Below are 21271 nucleotides of genomic sequence, written 5' to 3'. Positions count from 1 at the left end.
GGCATAGCTAGAGGAGCTCTGGTGTTGGAGACATGGTCAGAGGGTCTGGAAGTTTGAACAGAACCTTGAGAGAGAGCTGCCAGGGCAGGAAGGGAAACAAACACCTTCTAGGAAAGGTGCTGTTAAGTGTCAAGAACACCAATTCATAGCCTGGCGGTGCATGTATTGTGATATCTACAGCAGTAGCTGTCAAGTTCAAAGGGCTGTGAGTCACTGTGCCAAGCAAGTGCCATCCTCTGGCAATGTCACACTTTGCTGTCTCTGTCACACAGGTCTAGAGCAGCAGAAGTCACCAACGAGCTGCAGGCTGCAGACAGCTGAGATACAGCAGCCTTTTTAGTCTGTCCCTCCCTCACCTCAATCAAACACCCTTCCAAGCCTCACCTGAGCAAACAGCTGTCAGGGACGGATGGACAGAGGAGAGGAACAGGGGGAGGGACAGAGAGCGAGAGAGACGGGCAGGAGGCTTCACACCTTATAGCACTGAAGTGCACCCCAGTGACTGCGAAGTGCCTGTCTGCTAACGATAACCAAAATGGTGGTTATTTCCTCCCCAGTCCCAGGTAGGCTGCAATTTGTCCTTAAATGCTAAGACAGAGCACACACTCATACGTGCAGGGGACACACAGGCTGAAGTGTGCAGGAGCACAGTAAGATGTGCACTGTTTGCGCAAAAGGAGGGGAAATAACAAATACTGAGAGAGCAGTTGGCTTCACTATTGTACAAGCTGCGTAGAATAACTGCATTATTTTTCTCCTGGAAACCACACGGCTCCCTGTAGTAAACACGCTATGTATGCAACATGACAAAGCTTCTTGGGCTGAGAAAACCCCAATGAGGTGGAGTGGGAGTTAGTTATTTGTTGTCAAAGAGATGCCTGTTTTCCCCAACTCACACTGGCTCAAAAGCAGACGCTTCACCAGCAAGCAGTACACCGCTACTGGAGAGATCAATCCCCTTGCACCCAGGACACCCGCTTGCCCTGAGCAAATAGCTCTGTCAGTCACAAGAGGCTCCTGTTCCCCCCACTGTCCTTCTTGCCTTGAAGTTCCAGGTGTTTGCTTTCAAGCACAAAACTGGCTTGGATATCCACAGCCTATTGTTTGCACATACAGGTACATTAGCAAGTTACAAAAGCTTTACAGGCATTAGCTAAAAAACACCCTAGCTCCACGGACAGACAGCAAGACACATATTTATCCCCCTTTAAAGAGCAAGGAAACTGAGGCATGGAGAGCTGTTCTTTAGAAGAAGGGGAATCAGGATTCCTCATGTATAACGTGCTAAATGTGCCTGATAAAAGAGATCAACAGTGGCAAGATACATCCAATTAGCAGAAGCCCTTAGCAGGCAGAACTACAGAGGGAACCCCTCCCACCAGACCTTGCAGTTCAGGCAAACACTCCAGCCCTGCCACAAGCCATCTCCCAGCAGAATCCAATTTGGCTTTGCAAAGCTTGCCACTAAAAAAACCACCCCAAAACCCCCACACGCTAGTCTTCTTTGGCATCCAAAAGCCTTGCCCTCCCATGGCTTGTAGGCTGCTTGCACCTGCAAGGTAGAGCAGCGTTAGCCTCCAACACCTCCCGGCTGCATTCACAGTGCCAGTCAGGCACAGTGTGCTCACGTTGCCTAGCAATAGAGAGGTCTCATTGCTTTATACAGCCAAAAATGCAGCTTGCTGCAGCAAGCCCCATCCTCAGCATGAGAAATGGGTGAGGACATCTTTAAGATCAGCAGAAGAGCAAGTCTGAGCTCCTTGTGAGATTTTGAGGTACGTTTTAGGCAGAGCTGACAACACCCACAACATCCCCTTCTGTAAGGGATCACAGAAGTTGCCTTTATCATTTTGAGGCTGAAGATGAAACAGATGAACACAGGGAGACCGTTGTGCTAAGAATCGTGCATTTTAAAACATCAGGCACGCTCTCGTCAATTTGTGCACCATTTCCTCAAGTTAGTCACACTCAGGGTTGTAAAGCTCTTTTCTCACCATTTGCGTCCTGGTTGTTCACCACTTCGACAGCAAAATCTAGTGGCTGGCACAGGCAAAGGCATGTCTGCATACCAAGGTTCTTGTCCTGGCTCTGTCCACAAGTACTGGAGTGCCTCAGACAAGTCACTTGATCTTTTCTGCCTCTATTTCCCCAGCCATGAAAGAGACTTTCTTATTCAGGTCACATCAAGGGAATTCAGCAACACAGCCTGGACTGACAGACATTACTGAAAACTGACCCTCCACACTCAGTTCTGCATGCAAATCCAGCAAATCAAAGCAGGGACCAAATCTGTCTGCTTCTGCCTTCCCAGCTCACGACGCCTGCTGACCAGACTGAGGACGGGCAGATTGATCACCCCATCAGGGGAACATCCCTGGCTGCAAGCTGATAGTGTTGCTCAGGCTTTATAGAGCCCAAACAGCCAGCTGGGTACAGAGATGCCTTCCGCCCATAACCATGAATCTCCTGGGTTTATAACTCTTTTTACCCTAGGCAACGAGCACTGTACTACAGCGCACAGCTATTTTGGTACAGTACTTCAAAGCAGATTTATAAGGACTAATGGGACTGCAGGATATAATGCATCAGAACTGCCCATCACAGGAAAGCAGCCTTGCCACATCCTCCAGCAAAGTGACAGCCATATCACGCCAATACTAAAACAGAGGAGCTATTATGATTTCCACTCCTCTTCCCTCCAAACCAATTCACACCATATACACGCTTGGTAGCAGCTCTGGCCTCAGGAGGCATCCATGCAAATCTGCACCTTTTTTTACAGCGCATGTGCAACTTAGTCCTGCCTCTTATTAGAAGAGAAGCCTCTACATGACTTGGTGAATGGTGCTTTGCTTGGACACCTGTCTGGTTTCATATGCCAAAATATCTTCATAACACTCCTGAATGGAGCATTTGCCTCTCTAATAGGAGACAAGGAACAGGTCTTCTCCTGCGCCTGCCCAGCTCCAATTAAGTATTGTTTCTTCCACCTTCTACCTCTTATTTCTCCCAAGAGTACCCCAGCCAATGACTCTGGGGGAATACACAAGCCAAACACACTTTCTTCACTTCAAAGTAAACCCAGAGAGACTCAGCTCCATAATCAGCTGTAAGCAAAGACACAACGAGAATTAAATAGCCACACATTAATGAAGTCGTGTTTCTCCTAGAGGGGCTAAATCTTGCTGAATTAAATTTTCAGGAGCATGCTAAAGGGTTGTTGCTTTTGCATCTCAAGAAAGCTGCAGAGAAAATTCCATCCAGTGCTTTGGTCAGTCTGTAGCTTGGCTGCACCATTCCTGCCTGAAAGTTCACCTGTGCTGCAGAAGACACAAGCAAAGTCTCTTAGGAATGGCATATCAGAGAGCAGCAGACTCAGCTCTCTGTATTACAAAGGAAGTAGATTCCTAACAGGAGTGGTTGTTTTAATCTAAAAGCTGTTCTACAAGCTGGAGAGGAACTGCACCCAGCTCTTATCCTTGCTCAGTCCCCTGCATAAAGACTGAGGGCAGCTTTGCATTCCCCCATCCCTTCTACTTCATTTTTATTAGCTCAAAACAAAGCTGTGGTACGAGAGTGGTACGACAGAGCCCACCCTCGTAAAGTGGAATAGAACTGACTGCAAACACACGTCAACTTTTGTATTTCTATGGGGCTCAGTGTGCGCTTGAAACCCAGCTGCCTTCAGTAGCCATGAGAGATCCACATCTAGCATAGCATACAGGCTCATGCTTCCTTCCCACCCTCAAGAGTGAGGAAACAGGACAGAGAAAGGAAGACGACAAAGCACTTTCAGGTAGAAAATGCCCCTGTATTGTGTACTGCTATTTAATCAAATGCACATCTGATGAGATAGAGCCCTAAGCGCAGGCCGTGAGGAGGCACAAATGCTTCTAAATATATAGACAGACTATCTTCTCTCCCCTTTCCCTGCTTTTCTTCTTTGTTCATTTATTCACATCAGAAGAACAACGCGTCCTCCTCCCCCAGCGACGCACTGCTGGAAGCGATGCCTTTCCACTGAGACAGCAACAGCAGGATCCGGGTCTTCTGTCTGCATTCACAACATTAAAAGCTTTTGCAGGAGCCTTTTGCTCAATGAAACGGTTACTTCCTCTCTCCCAGCATGGAGACAGGGATACCTGGTCAATAAGGACATATGGTCTAAAGGGCTATCCAGTATAAATTACCATGATTAACAAAGCAAGAAGCAGAGCAGAGGAAGCCTGGTGCTCATCAAAAGCCTTCTTTGGCTTATTGAGTTTGCTAACTAGTGCCGGTCCCTTAACCCCTTCACTGATGCAAGACAATACAAGTCTCCTGGTAGCTGCTGCTTTTAACCTGCAAGTGCTGGAACATGGACAAGTACTGCCTGAGAATGCTTTAAGTTGGCAGTAACCACCACTGTTGCCAAAAAATGTCATTTCTCCCAGTTGTTTATTCTTACCTCTGTGATATCACCTCCTTATACTGGATTAGATTAGCAGGGAAAATACAAAATTCATTTTAACCAAGATAAGCTCCTCGATCAGCACACAATTGCATGAAGAAAGGCACAATCAGAAGACAAGATGTCTCTTTTGGTAGCAGTACTGATTCACAGCAGCCTGAACCATCCTGTGTCCGAACAATCCAAGGGCACAACTGCACATTCACTCCAAGCTGGCATAACCACAGGCTAACATGCACTCTCGTTACCAGTGGTTTTTGGACATCTGGCAGCTGCCTGACATGCAGACACATCGTCAGTCAGAGCAGCGGGCAGTTATGTGATGAGATCACCAAATCTTGCACTGGAGACAAGGCTCGCAAAACTGAGCAGAGGGAAGTAGCAGAAGAGGTCTCAGTTTTGCTCTCCCAAACTCTAAGCCCATTGCCCTCTCCAAGCAGTCAAAAACAAAGGACTCCACAGCCAACATAGGTCAAGACCATCGCATCGGTCCCATTTAGGCAACTCGAGTTTGTCATATTTTAGTTTTCACTTTAGCCCCTTAGTTTTTCCATCAACTATTCTGTTTAGCATCCAGGAAATACTGCAATGGCTTACCACAAAGCCTCTCCTACCTGTTTGGAATAGCCTCCATAGATGATTATGCCGCCCTCAGGAGTGGTAGCCATTTGACACCCGGATCTTGGAGCAGGTCCAATGCCTGATGGAGCCAGCTTGCTCCAGGTGAAAGAGTCCAGGTTGAAGGCATACACATCGTTGTAATAGATGTAATCTCTAGGGAGAGCAAATCGGTACACCACAGGTTTTTGTAATGGTCACCATTTAGGACAGGATAAAATACCACTTCAGGAACAGCACCAGGAACCTCTGAAGAGGTGCAACACCTTATTCAGCTCCTTGCATTTATGGCTTTTCTCCTTCCGTAGCCGTGGCAATGTACAGAAGATTTGTTCGGGTGAAGGTTACTATTTCAGTGCAACAATTTGCATTTGACAAAGCTCCTTTAAGCAAGACCTCTCTGGGTTCTTTTTACCTATGTCATTCCTTACTACAATAGAGGTTTCATCAACTCTATCCAGTTAACACAATCCAAGGTAACTTAAACCAGAACACAAAAGATCAAAACAGATTAGAGCTATGTCTGTCTAGAGGGATTGGAAAAAATATACATATAGGCCTGTTCCCTTTCTACTAGCCAGCTCATATACTGCTAGTGGAAAATGCTCTGCACAGGTTAAACTCCCAAGGACACAGCCAAATCTAGGGTGAGCTTTGCAACTTGCACTGTGCTCCCAGGGACTGTGATTATGCTGCTTACTGTCTCTGAGACAATATGCAGCTTAGCTCTCTTTACAGTCCCCATGACAGCATAGCTGTGACCTCACGTAGTATGTAAGAGCCTACTGGAGAAGATGTTTCTAGGAAGACAAGGCTCTCTGACAAGATTCAGAGGCTAAAAGTAATGTATTGAGCTTTAGCTACAAGGATGAGTAGCTACTTCAGTGATTAGCTAAGTGGTACAATGGTTTCTCAAACACTTGAAGACTTCAAACCAAGATCACTTGTCTTTCTAACATAAAAGTCTACTTCAGTAACAGTACTGCTGAGGATAACCCTTCCATTAAAGCCCAGCTTTCTATTACTGGTGAAATTCTGTTGTCTTTTTTACAGAGGATTCCTTACCACCAGCCATCCTGCAGTAACTCACCTTGCGCTCTCATGGAAACCTCCAAAGATAATCAGCTGTCTTTTGCAAGCAACCATTCGATGTCCACTTCGTCCAGAGGGACCTCCTGATGCCCTGAAATGCAAAGAAATTACACTTATCAGCAAAGTTCCTGTCCTGGTTACGGCTGGGATAGAGTTAATTTTCTTCCTAGCAGCTGGTATAGTGCTGTGTTTTGGATTTAGCGTGAGAATAATGGGATAACACACCGATGTTTTAGTTGTTGCTAAGCAGTGTTTATACTAAGTCAAGGACTTTTCAGCTTCCCACACCCTGCCAGCAAGGAGATGCACAAGAAGCTGGGAGGGAGTATAGCCAGGACAGCTGACCCAAACTGGCCAAAGGGATATTCCATACCATACGACATCGTGCTCAGTATATAAGCTGGGGGGAGTTGGCCGTGGGGCAGCAATCACTGCTCAGAGACTGACTGGGCATCGGTCAGCGGGCGGTTGCATCACCTCTTGGTTTGTTTTTTTTTTTCCTTCCTGGGTTTTGTTCCTCTCTCTCTCTCGTTGCTTTACTTTCCACTACAATTTATTATTGTTGTTGTTATTATTTTATTTCAAATAAATATTTTTATTTCAAATATTAAACCGTTCTTATCTCAACCCACAAGTTTTCTTACTTTTGCTCTTCCAATTCTCTCCCCCATCCCACCACGGGGGGGAGGGTGAGCGAGCGGCTGCGTGGTGCTTAGTTGCCGACTGGGGTAGTTCCCTTTCCTATTAGTGTATCAGTCCATTTTTATTGACATCATTAGCAGCTGGGCTGGTTGAGTTCAGCTTCTCTTCTCCTGGAATGGGAAACCATGGGGAACTTTGTTGCCTTAATACCTATGTACACTTTCCTCTAGTATGTGTGCTCTTGCTGTAACTCTTGGTATTTGCAACACAGGCATTTTGCAGTAACAATTTTATTCCTAGTGATAAGCCATCTAGTCTCTTAACGGCACCCAAAGTCTTGAAGTCTTTCCTGCTATGACTCAGGAGCTAATTTTTCAGGAGAGTTTAATGAATAGCAGTTAACTCTCGCAACTGCAAGAAAGGCACTCCAGATGGAGATGTTTTCTCCAAGCACCAAGTAAGAGCCAGAGGCTGGCTCTGACATCCACTCTCCTTCAATGTCTTAGGAAATCATGTACCTGTACTGTCTTCACTCATCTACCTGCAGTTAGGATACAACATCAAACTAGTGAGACTACTTTGTAAATGACTTGGATTTCCTCAAGACTAAAGGCATTGCAGCAAAACAAGTCATCGTTATTATCTTACACATTAAAAAGCAGCTATGCATCACTGTTCTGCTCTTTCAAGCCTTCCTGACCTTTCAGTTAAATGTGCCACTTCCATTTCCAGGAACAGGCACATTGTGCCATCTGTCACATCCAAAAGCTTCACGCAAAGCCAGGCAGCTGGCAACGACATTCCTGAGAGGCAATGAAGATGCACCTTCCTTCATGTTCACCCACAGACTGAGCATCGTATGGGAGAGAACAAAAACAACTTCAAGAACTCTCAAAACAAAGGCAACGTTAGGCCAAACCGCAGAGAAAACAGGGTTTTGCTTTGTGTGTTCTCTGCCCCCATGGGTTAATCTATCACATTTTCACTCTCGCTGAGGACTCTCCCAAAGTGCACACAGTTAGCACCACTGAACTCAGCAAGACTTCTCAAACAGGCAGTGTTAACATGTGTTAAGTGGTTGCAGAATCAGGGCCTAAATAAACACGAAACCTGCTCACGGTTGAAAAGAGCAGCAAAACCTAAACCCACAACCCTACTGCTACGCTTTAACTGGCAGCAGGTAGCTGTAAAGAGCGGTGATAGATTTCTGTGGAGAGAGAAAGTGAGGGCCCTTATTCACCATCAAAAATGACAATCTCACACCAGTCATAATGAAAAACTCCAAGCAGAACAGCAGCATTTGGGTAAGACTGAATTAATATTGATTGCTTGGACTTTTTATCCTAACAGAGAGTAGGGTTTTCTAGGCATTTACTGGATTTTTAAGTACCACCCTGCAGAATAGCACCTCTAGTATTAATTTCATCAAGATCTGAAATCATTATTTTATCTTCTGTAACAAAGCTCCCACATTATTATTCCAGAGGATGGCATCTTTTAAAGCTTTTTTTTTTTAAAGGAAAGAAGGAATTAAAAATCAACATTAGCAATAAAATCCTGTTCTCAGAGAATATCTTCTCAAACAGGTTTTCTCCAAGTCAAAAATCAATTCTGAACAATAAAAAGGTTATTCATTGATGTGTATGTTTTAATAAACAAGTTCCCACAAGTGTAGACATCCAGTCTGGGGCCCGATCCAAATTCGGAGAAGTCTCGCTGGCACCAGCATCGCTTGCTCTCAATCACAAGGCTGTTCTCCCCCTTCTTTAGACTAGTAATACATGCTACAAGAACAGACACTGAAACATGGTTCCAGGAGGCCTCATCCTGGAGAGCATTGTATCATCTCAGCTTCCTTGGCCTTAGCGTTACACATTGCAGGAATCAGCTATAAAGGAAAGTTTATAGCCTTTGATGCAAGGACACGCCCTCCTAAACTTACAACAACTGCTCTTAGAAAGTATCCAAACACAACACTGGAAAAACAAAACGGCATAGTCAAGCAGGACTGGCAGTAACAAATAACCATGCTGCCACTCCAGAAGGCACTTGCTGCAAGCTCGAAGACTTGTTTCCCAAATGCAAACTGTCTCCTTTTACCTGTATCATTGCTCATCGTCCAAAACAAGCATTTTGGAAATGGTTTCACAGACTTTATGATTAATACTCTACTTCATGGGGTTGACACCAAAAAGCAGACATGTGGGAGGAGCTGTAAGGTTTCACAGACTTTATGATTAATACTCTACTTCATGGGGTTGACACCAAAAAGCAGACATGTGGGAGGGAGCTGTAAATTCTCCAGACTTTTTTTAAAAATAGATTAAAAGATAAGTCTGGATAAGGACTGGCTCTACACATGTACAGCACAAGTCTGATCAGAACTGCTCTATAAGGAATTTGCTTTTGGTTGTGGAGTTACTCTGGGACTTATAGTAACGTAACAGACCTGAATTCAGCCCCCAGATTCAAGAATTAAAGACTTGCATGTCACAGTGGCTACAGACTGCGTAAGCGAGTTACCTTTTCATTCATTCCTTCATCCAGAGGATGCTCAGATGAATCTCGGAACCTTTCCATAATAATAAAAGTGATGATGCATAGAACATCCCATCAAAGGGCCATTTCAGGACAAAGCACTTTTATCCTCCAGTACTCGAGGCAGCTGAAGCCCAGGACTTCAGTGTTCGGTTTTACATCTTACACTTGTGAGTGCAAACAAGCATTCTGTTCAATGGCACACACAGATAGTGTACCCATGTGTTTGTATACTTAGTTAGGAAGTACACAAGTGAATACGCAATTGCCACAAGACACAAAATCCTCAAATCAAATCCCTTGCGAAGTCCATCAACAGTTGTACATTTGGATCCTGATCTGCCAAAGAATAAGCTCACAAGGCTCACTTCTGGGCTGACAGAGAAAGTCTACTCAATGGTACACCAAAATATCCTTCTTTTCTTTAAGCACTAATGCACCATTCTACCTTGTGTTGCAGGACTTGATCTTTCCGGTGACAGATAGCATATGAGCAAGAAGAGCCGTCAATCAGAAACAAACCTATGCTGAAAGGCATCCTGCACTGCAGTGACTGCTCCAGTTCTCTCTGTAAACAGCATTAAACATACACTTGTGAAATGCTACCCTGAAATATTTATAGCACCACATCTCACAAATCTGTTATGGGAAGTATCATTAACATTCCAGTATTAAAGGGAAGGGAGCTATACAGGCTCAAATGCAAGACAAAGAGCTACACAGAGGAGGGATCTGCCAGTTCCCAAGCACAACCCCAAAGCGTGATGCTCCCTGTCTCTCTCTGAGGGAGCGCACTGGGCCACACAAAGCTGAGTAAGAATGCTCTCTCTAGGAAGGAATGAGGCAATTAGGTTAAAATACTGCTTAGCTCTAAGGCAGAGTAACAAACAGTTCAGGCACTGAGGCAACCTTGTGCATCACACGCATGATAAGGTGGTTCCAATAAGTCAAAGTCAGTTGCTGGCAAGTCTTCTAACGGGCTGGGATTTGTTGTGTTTAGACCATCTTTGTGCATGCAAAATGCAAGTAAATGCAGCTAAATATTGCTGAATACAGCAATTTTTAACTCTGTCAAGCAGACTGGCACCACGGTGCTCTCTGCTAGGAGATAATGGAGATCCACTTCCCCAGCAGCCTTTGCAGACACTGCACAGGGATGTTATTCACGGCAATGAGTTATTCAAGGTTTTCTCTTCAAAAGTGTTTTACAGTCAAGTCTCTTATGGCACCAAGATGGTCTGTGGCATGAACTGCAGGCCAGGAAGTACAGCATAATTGTCTGAAATCTAAGCTGTGGGGCTCGAATAACTAGATTTCCTGGAACTGCAAGTTCAGATCACAGCAGGGTCATCTTAGCTATTCAATCCACACAAACCAATACATTCAAACCCACCTGAAACAGGGCACATGTGATTCTTCCCACGTAGAACAGAAACAGAAACTTTGTCTCTCTTGTCCAGAAATTTCTTAATGAATAATTACATTGCTCTATTATTTGCACTAAAATGACATCTTCCAAACCCAAATGAGTTTACTCAATAGCAGGCTATACCCCAAATGTCTATCACCAGGCATTTATTCAGGTAACACTGCTACCACATTGGACACATGGAATTATGGCTTGGCCTGCTATGTGAAGGCTGCTTGTACCAGGGCTGGTGCCCCACCATGACCCAACAAACCTACACAATCTGCACCCTCCATTCAGTCTTCCCAAACATGCTCACTCTCCCAATACCACTAGCCCCCAAGCTGACCCCCACTGTCATCAGTCATCCCAGCTGGTTAATGGCAATCCAAAATAAGCAAGTGCTTTACTTCAGACAGACATGAGAAGTGTATGTGGAAAAATGACAGGAAAAATGGGGCTCCCTGGCAAGAAAAGCAAAATGCTAAAGGAAGTGAAATGCAGCACGTGTTATGATCATAGTTTTAAAAGAAGTAGGGAAAAAAAACCCTCGTACAACTCAACAATCATCTCTGGCCTTTCCTCTTCCCCCTTCCAAGCAGACTGTAATCAAGATGCCATATGGAAAAGCAAAGAGGCAGCAGAAACCTGATTTTCACACTCAGTCAGGTTAGCATTAAAACAAAGACATCCCCTCCCAGCCTCCTCCGCCAGATGCCTCATTAATGCAGCTCTTGGAGCTCTGCCCAAGGATGGGGAGGAGATGCACTTTGTTTTATTCAAACACTGGGACCAGGGCACAGGCATCTTCAAAATTCCAGCAAGGCTGAAAGACAGACGTCCACCCAAACACATCTACAAATGAAGTAGATCCTGCATGGGGCAGGGAGAGAGAAAAGATCACCTCTCCAGGGCACTTTCACCCATATAATTTATGATGCTCACTTCGAAAATGCCTATCCTTTTATCTGCTAAGAAACAATGAAGCATCAATGTCTCCAAATACATCCTCCCACTGTGGCATGGCAGCCGAGGTGGCATGTGACAACCAACACCTGGGGATGGAGGGTAGCTCTGTGTGGCTTGAAGAGCGTGGTACCTAGAACTTGCTCCCTAGGTGGGGCTAGGAGCTCACCTTGCCGATCTGGCTCCCTCCTCACTAACTGTAATAACCCATCACAACAAAATCTCTTGCCGTGGTTTTAGTCCACTTGGGGCCTGGGACTGCTGGGGGCATCCTGCAACTGGCAGCACATGCAAACTTCGTGCTCAGCTCCAGGGAGCTCCAGGTGGTTTTGCAGCATAAGTTACACTCAGCGTCCCTGAGGCTGCTCTCCTACATGGCATAAGATGCAGGACAAGTAGAGACTGATAACCACCTCATTTCCTCTTCCCAGGCAGGTCAGGTACTGCAGCATTTGTTTTGGGAGTGGAAAACCCTAAATCAGCTCTACAGCAACGCATCTGCAAACCCACGAGAGAACAATTTGCGCCATCAGTGGTGGAGCTAACGAAGCCTCATCTGGATTCTCCGATGGCTCACAAAAAACAACCTCCCGCCCTCGCTCTCCCTGCAGCTGGGTATTAACACTGCTCTCCGGTGAGGATTTTTTCAACCAAGAGTTTGGCTGAAATGTCAACCCTTTCTCTCAGCAGGGACTCTATGGCGAGCATCACTTCCTCACCCCGCCCGCTTACATGAAACTGGTAGGGATGTAATGCATTTAAGTTCATCCCCTTTATTTGGCTGAGATTGAGCAAGGGATTCAGAAGTTATTTTGGGGGAGCTGGGAGGGGTACAGTCACAGTCATTACGTCAGCTTCTGCCTAACAACAATAGGCAGATCAGCCTGCACAGTGACAGGTCTTTTTAATCCTTGCACCTCTTAAAGAGCCCTCCATCGTTTTGGAGGGCTTCTCTCACCCCCACTTCTCAAAGACAAGCAGGGCTCACTAGAGTAAACCTGGCTTCCTGTAACATGACAAATTACAGCTGTTATTAGATTAACACTGCCAGGTCTGGAGCCAAGAACCACACTGATGGACAGGAACCAGCCGCTTACGAATCGAACAGTTTTCTCTCAGCCTCCCAGAGCAACTCAAAAGGACGATCCCTGGATTCTCGCACAGCAGTCAGCTACTGGGATCCTGTGCTGTGAAGCATCCTTTTCACCCAGACTGTTTTGGACTCCTTGGGATTTTTGCACTTTGGCTCTGTAAGTCCCCCTACACCTTCCATGCCAGAGTCCCTTCAGTGCTTCATTAACATTAGTAAAATTAAACCTCCAGATTTCCCCCTTGTCAGGCAGTATCAATGCTCCCATTTTGCAGGGAGGGGGAAAAAGGCAGACAGGCGCAATGACTCACTGTGTGGCCTCAGGCATGTGCCAAGGCAGAGTCAGGGTATCCATCTCTGCACAGCTCAGTCCTAAACCACCCTCTCAATTACTGTGCAAGAAGAGACAGACACAGACAACAGGCACCTGCACTCTGTAAGTGGGGCAAAAAGTGATCAACCTAGGCAGATTTAGGGCTTCCCACCTGAAGGAAGGACAAGTGTTCATAACCAGGAGCTCGACAAGTCAAACAGCAGATGAGCAAGTGTTCAAAACCTGCTGCTTTCCCCAGCGCCACCTCAAGGGTCAGCTACACGGGAGTTCCAGCCCACCCAAAGCTGTGCTCTGACTAATCCCACAGTCAAGACAATCCCAAAGTCCAAGAGAAAGTCTATGTCCAAGTCAGAACCAAAGCCACATCTCCTGCCTCTCAGTCTGCTGGATGACCCACCAGACCTCTTCTCTCATGCAAATATAAACATGAGCAGCAAAACCAAAAACCCAAAGGTTAAGGAAACATTAGCAGAGGACTTTAGGCCAGATCCACAGAAGATATTTAGGCACTGTAACTCCTGTCAAAAACTACCAGGGCTTTTGACACCTATTTACTTTGACAGGTCTGAATTACTGGCTTGTTTATCCCAAGGAATATTGAGGCAGCAAATGCCAGTTATCAGGAGTGAAGTTGGCTCTGTGGATAGATACAAGCTGTCTTCCCGAGCAATGGTAAAATTGGGTGAGATCCTTGCACTGGTCTTGTACAGCCCAGCCAGAAGGAGCCCAGGCAGATGGGGCAACAAGTACTGTTTTGAAGTTGGACATCTGCACCTGCCATGGTTGGGAGGACGGAGTGCTGTTCATGATACTCTTTCCTTCAGTTAAGTAACACCCAAGCACACCCATGCTCCAAAAATCACATATGAAATAAAATAGCTTTGGCCTCAATAGACCTGGGACACATCTCTCATTTCCGCATCTTTCTGGAAGCTGTCCCCTCCACTGTTTCTAGGATTGGCACCTCTGTACTCAAGGGAGAGATGAGCAGACAGCTGGGAAATCACAGCACTATACCAGGAATCAAACTCAGATCATGCTAGCACGGTTCCTCATGAGGTCAACATCATTGACTTCAGAACACATCACTTACTTGATCTGCTCCCAGGTCTTGGTAGCCAAATGCAGAACCCAGAGATCCTTGTAATGATAGAACTGTTCCCCGTTGGGAGATGCAAACTCCCCACCAAATACCCACAGCTGCCCGCCGGCTGTAGGCACCACTGCCGCCTGCCAGGAGAAGAAGGAAGAGCTGGATCAGACAAGGATTCAGAAACCAGAGACAGGAGAACTTTATCAGTCAAATGTGCAGCTGCCTCCAAATACCAGAGAGCAGACAAGCAGCAGCGGCTGCTGCTGCCTTGCTTGGCAACAGCAGCTCTCTGGGGCTGAAGGAAGGGGAATTTTAAATGCAAGTTACTCATTGTTTAGCACACCTTCCCTATAGCAAAGGAAAGTCAGCCAAAGAACTGGGCTCTTCCCACCTCCTAGCATCTTGAGTTCCAGTTCTACAAATTCAAAGTTCCCTGGGAAGCATCTTGGGATTTAGTTTAACAACAATGGTTCCAATCTCTCTGTTCACCAAAAGGAAGCCTCTCCACAGCTAAGGCTTGGCAACATTTCACCCATCCTTTAGTCACGTAAATAGCATCCTGCAGAAGACATACTGGGGCTGATGAACTCTGAGCCATGTGAGGAACAGAGCCACTTCCTGCCTCCAAGACACATCTAACATCCCAGCACCAGGCAGGCAGAGTAATGCAGGGAAAAGTCTTTTGGAAAAGGCCATTAACAGTGTACAATTGCCCTTTGCAGTTTTTGTAGATTATAAAACAACAAACAGTAAAGAAGCCAAGCTGCAGCACAAGTCCAAACCTGATGCCTCCCAAGACCTGAAAAGCAGTACTGCTCCCTCTGAAGGGAGGAAAAAAAAAAACCAGCACCAGGCAGGCAGAGTAATGCAGGGAAAAGTCTTTTGGAAAAGGCCATTAACAGTGTACAATTGCCCTTTGCAGTTTTTGTAGATTATAAAACAACAAACAGTAAAGAAGCCAAGCTGCAGGCTGCGTCCCAAGTTGATGCCTGCTGCGTCCTGAAAAGCAGTACTGCTCCCTCTGAAGGGAGGAAAAAAAAAAACCACCAACCAAAAAAACCCAAACACAGAAGGAAATGTGCAGCATTTGGACAAGAGGAGACTGTTACTGCTTTGGTTAGGGCAAGTAGCAGAGAGAAGAGTATCAAAAGGGTTTGTTTGGGGGTTTTTTTGCACAGAGTAGCACCAAAACACTGTTGTGATTCAAGCTGACAGTTAAAAGCAGGAGAGAAGAGCAAGACGCTACTTCATTAAATCATCTGCGTAAGGACTAAGGAAAAAGGCAGGAATTCCAAAAAGGAAACTATGTGATTGTGCAAATTTCTTCCTTGACCGGGACCTCTTGGGTTGTTTACACTACAAACAAATTCTTCCACAAGTGTTTTTTCCAGGGTACCCATCACAGATCAACATTGGGATAATGATCTCTTTCTTCAGAAGGGCTTCATTACCCGCCTGTCTTTCCCAGCAAACAGCAAAGAAGATTTTTAGCATCAGACACAGGACCATGCCCTGACATAAACCAGCCTATACATGCAACGATTAAACACATGAGAAAATATGGGGTGTGTTTGCAAGCAGGATTTGTGGGAACAGGAAGTTACCTAAACAAAGGGGATACATGCCCGATTTCCACAGGTATCTAGTGCTTAAAAGCTTAAGGGAAAGGTACATACAACAGCCTGCTCATACTTGTGTGTGACCTTTTGAAGAGCCAGCTCAAAATTCATTACATAGCCAAGCTGTTTCCTTAAACAACTCACAACACCCATCCATAGCTATTCTCACCTCAGCTCTGTTGAACTGATGTAATGAAGCCAGTGTAACTCAAACAGAGGATTGCGTGTCAGAGACCAGAGATGACAAGTAAGACTGAAAACATGCACATACAAACCCACGGACAAGCTTCTGTTTACCTTTGAGCTAATGCAGAATATGCATTAAAAATAAAGCCACAGGGAAGACAACAAACCAGTCAACCGATGAGGCTGAACTGTCTCCTGTGTGACTATAATTATCAGACAGAAAACTCAACTGTTGAAGCAGAACTCCTCAGATAGGTTTCTCATTTTACTTTTGTTGTAATCCAGTCGCAGCTCCCTGATGCACAGCCTGCCTGCTCAGTTCAGATTCAGCTGCTAGACAGCCACCTGCTGGTTACCAACACCCAAACAACCACCTCTCAACTCCACACCCCACAAAGCAACCTCTTTTTCACCTAAGGAAACGAGTGTTTGAATTTATGGTCTCCTTGTGGAATTTGGCCTCTGAAATCGAGTTCTATTTTAAGCACCACAAGGTAGCCCAAAAATCAAGTCAGAACCTTTCAAGAAAGGACACACAGCTCAGAGCAAGACTGGCATTTAGGCGTAGCATAACAAGGGTATATGAACCTAATCAGGGTATTGGATCTTACCAGGAAGCTCTAAAGAGCTTTGGCCACGGGTAGGAAACTAACATTCGCATCCTGTATGGCAGCTTTTGAAATGTACCAGTCACCCAGCCACTTGCTGCAACAGGTAAGATAATCTATCAGACAGCTGGCGAGGGCCAAAGACCTGCAAAAAATACAAGTCTTTGGTCCAGTTTCTAATGTGCAGGTGTTCACATAAAGTAAACAAACCCAAACCCTTCATCACCACAACCAGCCAGTAACCTTAATGACACAGCCACCAGGAGAGGTGAGTTCTAGGAGAGTGTCATGATATCCCAGAGAAAATTTGTCTATTGCCTTTGCAGACACAAGAAAAACAGCCCATCTGCCAAGGGGAGGGGGTGTGTGTGTGGAAATCACAACCTAAAGGCAGGACACACACAGTCAGTGCTAACAGTCCATTGTGTTGTACAGCTGGGACACTTGGCGAAGCTCAACTGCTACATGCTAGCAGGGATAACCTACAGTAATGGGTCCTCACATTGCTGGAGTGGCAGTATCTGTAATGCCCATAGACGTAGGCCTGTGGGCATTAAGCAAGTAATCATGCACAGCAACTCTGCCATTCACAGCACTTGGGTCAAATTCAAAGTTACACCCTGACCAGCATTTTGAAAATTCAGTGCCATCCTGGGATTATGGATGGTTGAGCTGGTCCCTATATAATGCAGCAAAGAGTTCATCTTCAAAAGAAGAGTCTCCCCCATAAGTCCTGCTTGAGTCTTGCCAACCCAACAGATACAACCCCAAATCTTCATTCCACACTTAACGTTTCCAGAGGCCATCCAGTGATCAGAGAGCACAGGCACCTTGGACAGGCTTGTACAGACCCCCTCCGCACAAGAGGTGAAGTGACACCATTGGCAGCCCATTACAAGGGGAAAGAAGAGAAGCCAGAAACCCTCGGGGGGTGGGGGAGGGAAAATCATCCCCCACCCATCTTCAGCGCAGCCTTAGAACAATTTCAACTGCTGCTCTGGCACCCAGTACTTTACCTGGTGAGCACATCGCCTTGGTGGTGGGTTGGGGATCTCTACTTTAGACCAGCTGTTCTTCCGGATGTTGTAAACATACAGTTCGTTATACAGGTACGTCTGTTAGAGGGGAAGAGAAAATGCACATCACCACAGCTCTCCATTGGACAGGGTCAGTCTGTCCAAGCACAGGCACCCCTCAGGGTTATCTGTGAGTCTGGGGGAAAGGAGCACAGCACCAGCTTTGCAAAGCAAAAGCTCACCTGCCTCATCAGGCAGGGAAGGAGGACAACAACCTCCTCCACTAGACTGGGAGTCAGCAACTTTTTCAGAGTGATCCACTGGACTGGACTGTTCTTTCCCAAACCCTTGGTTAAGCCTGTGATAGCTTGACATATGAGGACTTAAGAAGTTGGAGCTTAACACAGACGTGCAGGTTAAAGTTGCCCAAACTGCTGCGCTCAACTCCAGAGTCAGGAACAGCTTAAGGTAGTGAAGCAAGCAGAATTAGTTTAGCATATCACATTGGGTGATCCTAAGGCAGCCAAATATCATTGGCAGGCTTGAGTTTTCAAGCTACAATACATACAGCTTCTTAGGGTTATAAAGACCAGTTTGTCTTCAGGAGCACAATGAACACTTGCAACTTGCAGAAATTCAGTAACAAGAGTGCCCACTTGCAAATATTTGCTACTGTACACATCTCCAAGGCAGGCAATGCCTTGCCAGCAGCAAAACAGCAGAAATATCTATCTTCCCTCTTTCAAAACAAGAGATTCTTCAATAGTTGTCAAATATGAGGGGCAGATATGGCTACAATTAAGTCTGGAGAAATTATGAAGCCCTGAAATATTGATGCTGAGACAATTACTCTGACTCCTTAATGGGTTCTAGCATGTCTCCTTCCTGCCAACTGTTCAGGCATGAGACAGTATCACGGCAGAATTAAAAGGCTATTTTGCTCTCATTCAGGGACAAATACATATTTTATGACTGCTGCCTTGAATTTCACTTCAAATGAGACTCATGCAAATTACAGTAAAAGGCAGGGAAAGGGTAGAATAAAGAAGAAAAAATTGTAGTATACGTTACTTTTTGGCCATTGAAATATTCACCTCCAAAAAGGATCAATTCGTCTTTCTCAGGGTGAGCAGAGAGGGAGCCGTTCAGCCTGCAAGAGAAAGAGGGATGGCCAAAATAGTAGACGTGTAAGAGTCTTGTAAAACTCAGAAGCTCACAGCCTTTAACTCAGCCAGTGCTAGCACCTCTGCCTTCTAGCCACAAAGGTCTCTCCATCATCTGCCAAATTACTAGGCTATGATGTTCACCCCAGGGCTAAAAACTTCTCAAAGAAATTAACTTCTTAAAAACTTCCAGCAAGATTAATTTGACACTGTCTGAAATCTTCTCCTATTTTAGGAGCACACGTTACACTGCCATTTAACACGCCTTTTGACGTGAGCTCTTGAATTTTAATGCTGGTGTGTCAAGAACAAAAATTAGTTTTATGGGGGCACATAACTATGGGTAGAACTGGGCCGTCTCATATCAACTTATCTGCGTCATTATTCTGCAGTCACCACTGGTCATTGCTCATCTACATAACACCAAAGTGTTTTGCACCATGCGGAGACAGATCCCTTCCACTCCCAAGGAGGAACTAACTGACCACTGTAACACCCCTGTGAAATTAACAGTAGTGTACTGACCTGTCCCACTACACAGAGAGGAAAACAGGTATCACAGAGAAAGGTATTTATTTAACAAGCCACAGGAAACAGAAATACAGAACCTAGAAGTATGTGGACCCCAAGCTACACTTGATAAAGTGTCTTGTATCTCATGACACATCCTTTTGCCTCCTAAGTCCTTTCCACTTTCTAGTCCAAACCCAAAACTCCCTCTTAACTTTTATTTTTCCTCAAAGCCCTGTAATCTAACCCTGCTTTGCCTCCTTTGTGCTGATGAGATGATTAAAAAGCAGATTTTAAGGCCAAAAAAACCCCTTTTGGTCCCTTTTTTAACCAGGGCTTCAATATATCAGATATTTTATAACTCCAGATATCAGCTATGCCAGATATTATGCCTTTCACTCTCAGGAAATAACTTTACATAAATAAATTTTATTAAAAGCACCATCAACCGCTGTACAAGTGATAGCCAAAGCCTCATACAATCTCTTACCTCGGTGAGGGGGGTGGGCAGGATGACTCAATTACTTGGGTCTTTTTAGCATCTAAATTCTGGAATTCTGCTATCAGCGCTTCAAGATCCTCCTGAAAATAAAAAGCCAGACATGAGTTCCTTGACATGCACAGAGCCACCTGCACACCACACGGAACCAGCACTCACCCTCACGATTTCCTTTTTTTAAAAAAAATTGTCTGCTTAGGTTCCCTTCATTCAACTACAAGAAATGGATGCTGAGTACTTCCACATATGCTTTAAAGATTGGTCTCCCCTAAAACACTAACAAGTTGCTCAGAAGAGTCCTAAAAGGATGGTACGCAAAGTGTGTTTAGGGCACACCTGCTATTCCTGCAGCAGGAACACCGCACAAATCAGCAAGTAAATGCAAATCATTTAAGCCCTAACAAAGTGATGGGCAACTATACGCTACAATCCAGCTAGTCCTCTTCTTTGTCTGCAATGGAAAAATGCCTAAATGGAACTGGAAACTCTTTTCTATTCCCAGCTCATACTTTACGTGCAGGTTTCTCTCCAGCTATTTTTACTCCCTTTCAACTTCTGTCAATTAAAAATAAAATCTGCCTCCAAAACTGCAAAACACACTGAGTTGCAAGGGCAGAAGCAGGATTGCAGCTAGGGGGAGTTTCTGATCCACGGTCTCTCCTACAACCCCCATTGCTTACCACCTCCCTTCAGTTCACCTTTCTGAAGGTGTGGTCAAAGCAGAGGTTTCCAAAATCTGGAGATTTTGCCTCTGCAGCATGGCACCAGCTCTCCCTGCAGCCAGTATACATGTACACTGGCACCTTCCACGTCTTAAGTTTTGCATTATGCAGGTAACACCACGTTTTGACCAGGGAAAGGTAGCTGTTTTGAGGCCTAAATACAAGCACCCACTCAAGGAGTGAGAGAAACAAGCATTCTGATTTTCTTTTAAGACCAGAAGAAAAGGGGATGGGGGAGATGGAAGGCAAGAAGGACCCTTAAACCGCATTTTCTTGTCTTCCTTTTACATCTGCTGGCACACGCTGCACCCAGCTTGTCAGCGATATGGCAAAAGTATTCCTGGTCACAGTTTTCATTTCATCCCTCATCCTGTTTTCCCCTCTTCTGAGTGCCCTCGCACACAGGTGCTGACGGCTCCGCAGCCCTTGGCCCGCGCTGACCCGCAGGCATGTGCGTGAGCGCGCTTTTTCACCAGGACCGCGCTAACACTAACCCTAAAAGTTCCACGAGATGTGCACTGACCTCAAAACCCTTCCGCCTGCACACCTCGTACCCGGCTGATGACCCGCGGGCCCCTAAGTCACTTCACCAAGTTAGAGGCGCTTGCGTTTGGATACACTCCTTTGCTTTCAACTTGAAACACCCCTGCCACCAACCCACTCCTCCGACCTCCCCGTGCCTCCACCTCCACCGCCGGTTTTCCATTCAGGCCCCGT

The 21271-nt window shown here is 45.6% G+C and overlaps 1 protein-coding gene across 1 annotated transcript in view; it reads right to left on the bottom strand.

The window, feature by feature from the left end:
* KLHDC4 (kelch domain containing 4) overlaps window positions 1-21271 on the bottom strand; it is a 53351-nt gene that overhangs the window by 8208 nt on the left and 23872 nt on the right. Inside the window, exons 2-7 of the mRNA XM_009277319.1 lie at window positions 19824-19915; window positions 18732-18810; window positions 17661-17759; window positions 14232-14368; window positions 6159-6251; window positions 5065-5224 (exon numbers count right to left, since the gene is read on the bottom strand). Of these exons, the coding sequence (XP_009275594.1) occupies window positions 5065-5224; window positions 6159-6251; window positions 14232-14368; window positions 17661-17759; window positions 18732-18810; window positions 19824-19915 (660 nt within the window). The remainder of the gene's footprint in view (window positions 1-5064; window positions 5225-6158; window positions 6252-14231; window positions 14369-17660; window positions 17760-18731; window positions 18811-19823; window positions 19916-21271) is intronic.

The sequence above is a fragment of the Aptenodytes forsteri genome, unplaced genomic scaffold (genome assembly GCF_000699145.1).
Source record: "Aptenodytes forsteri isolate BGI_AS27 unplaced genomic scaffold, ASM69914v1 Scaffold50, whole genome shotgun sequence".
NCBI classification, from domain to species: Eukaryota; Metazoa; Chordata; class Aves; order Sphenisciformes; family Spheniscidae; genus Aptenodytes; species Aptenodytes forsteri.
Note: the sequence above shows the minus strand (reverse complement) of the source record. Positions and strands in the feature narration are given on the sequence as shown.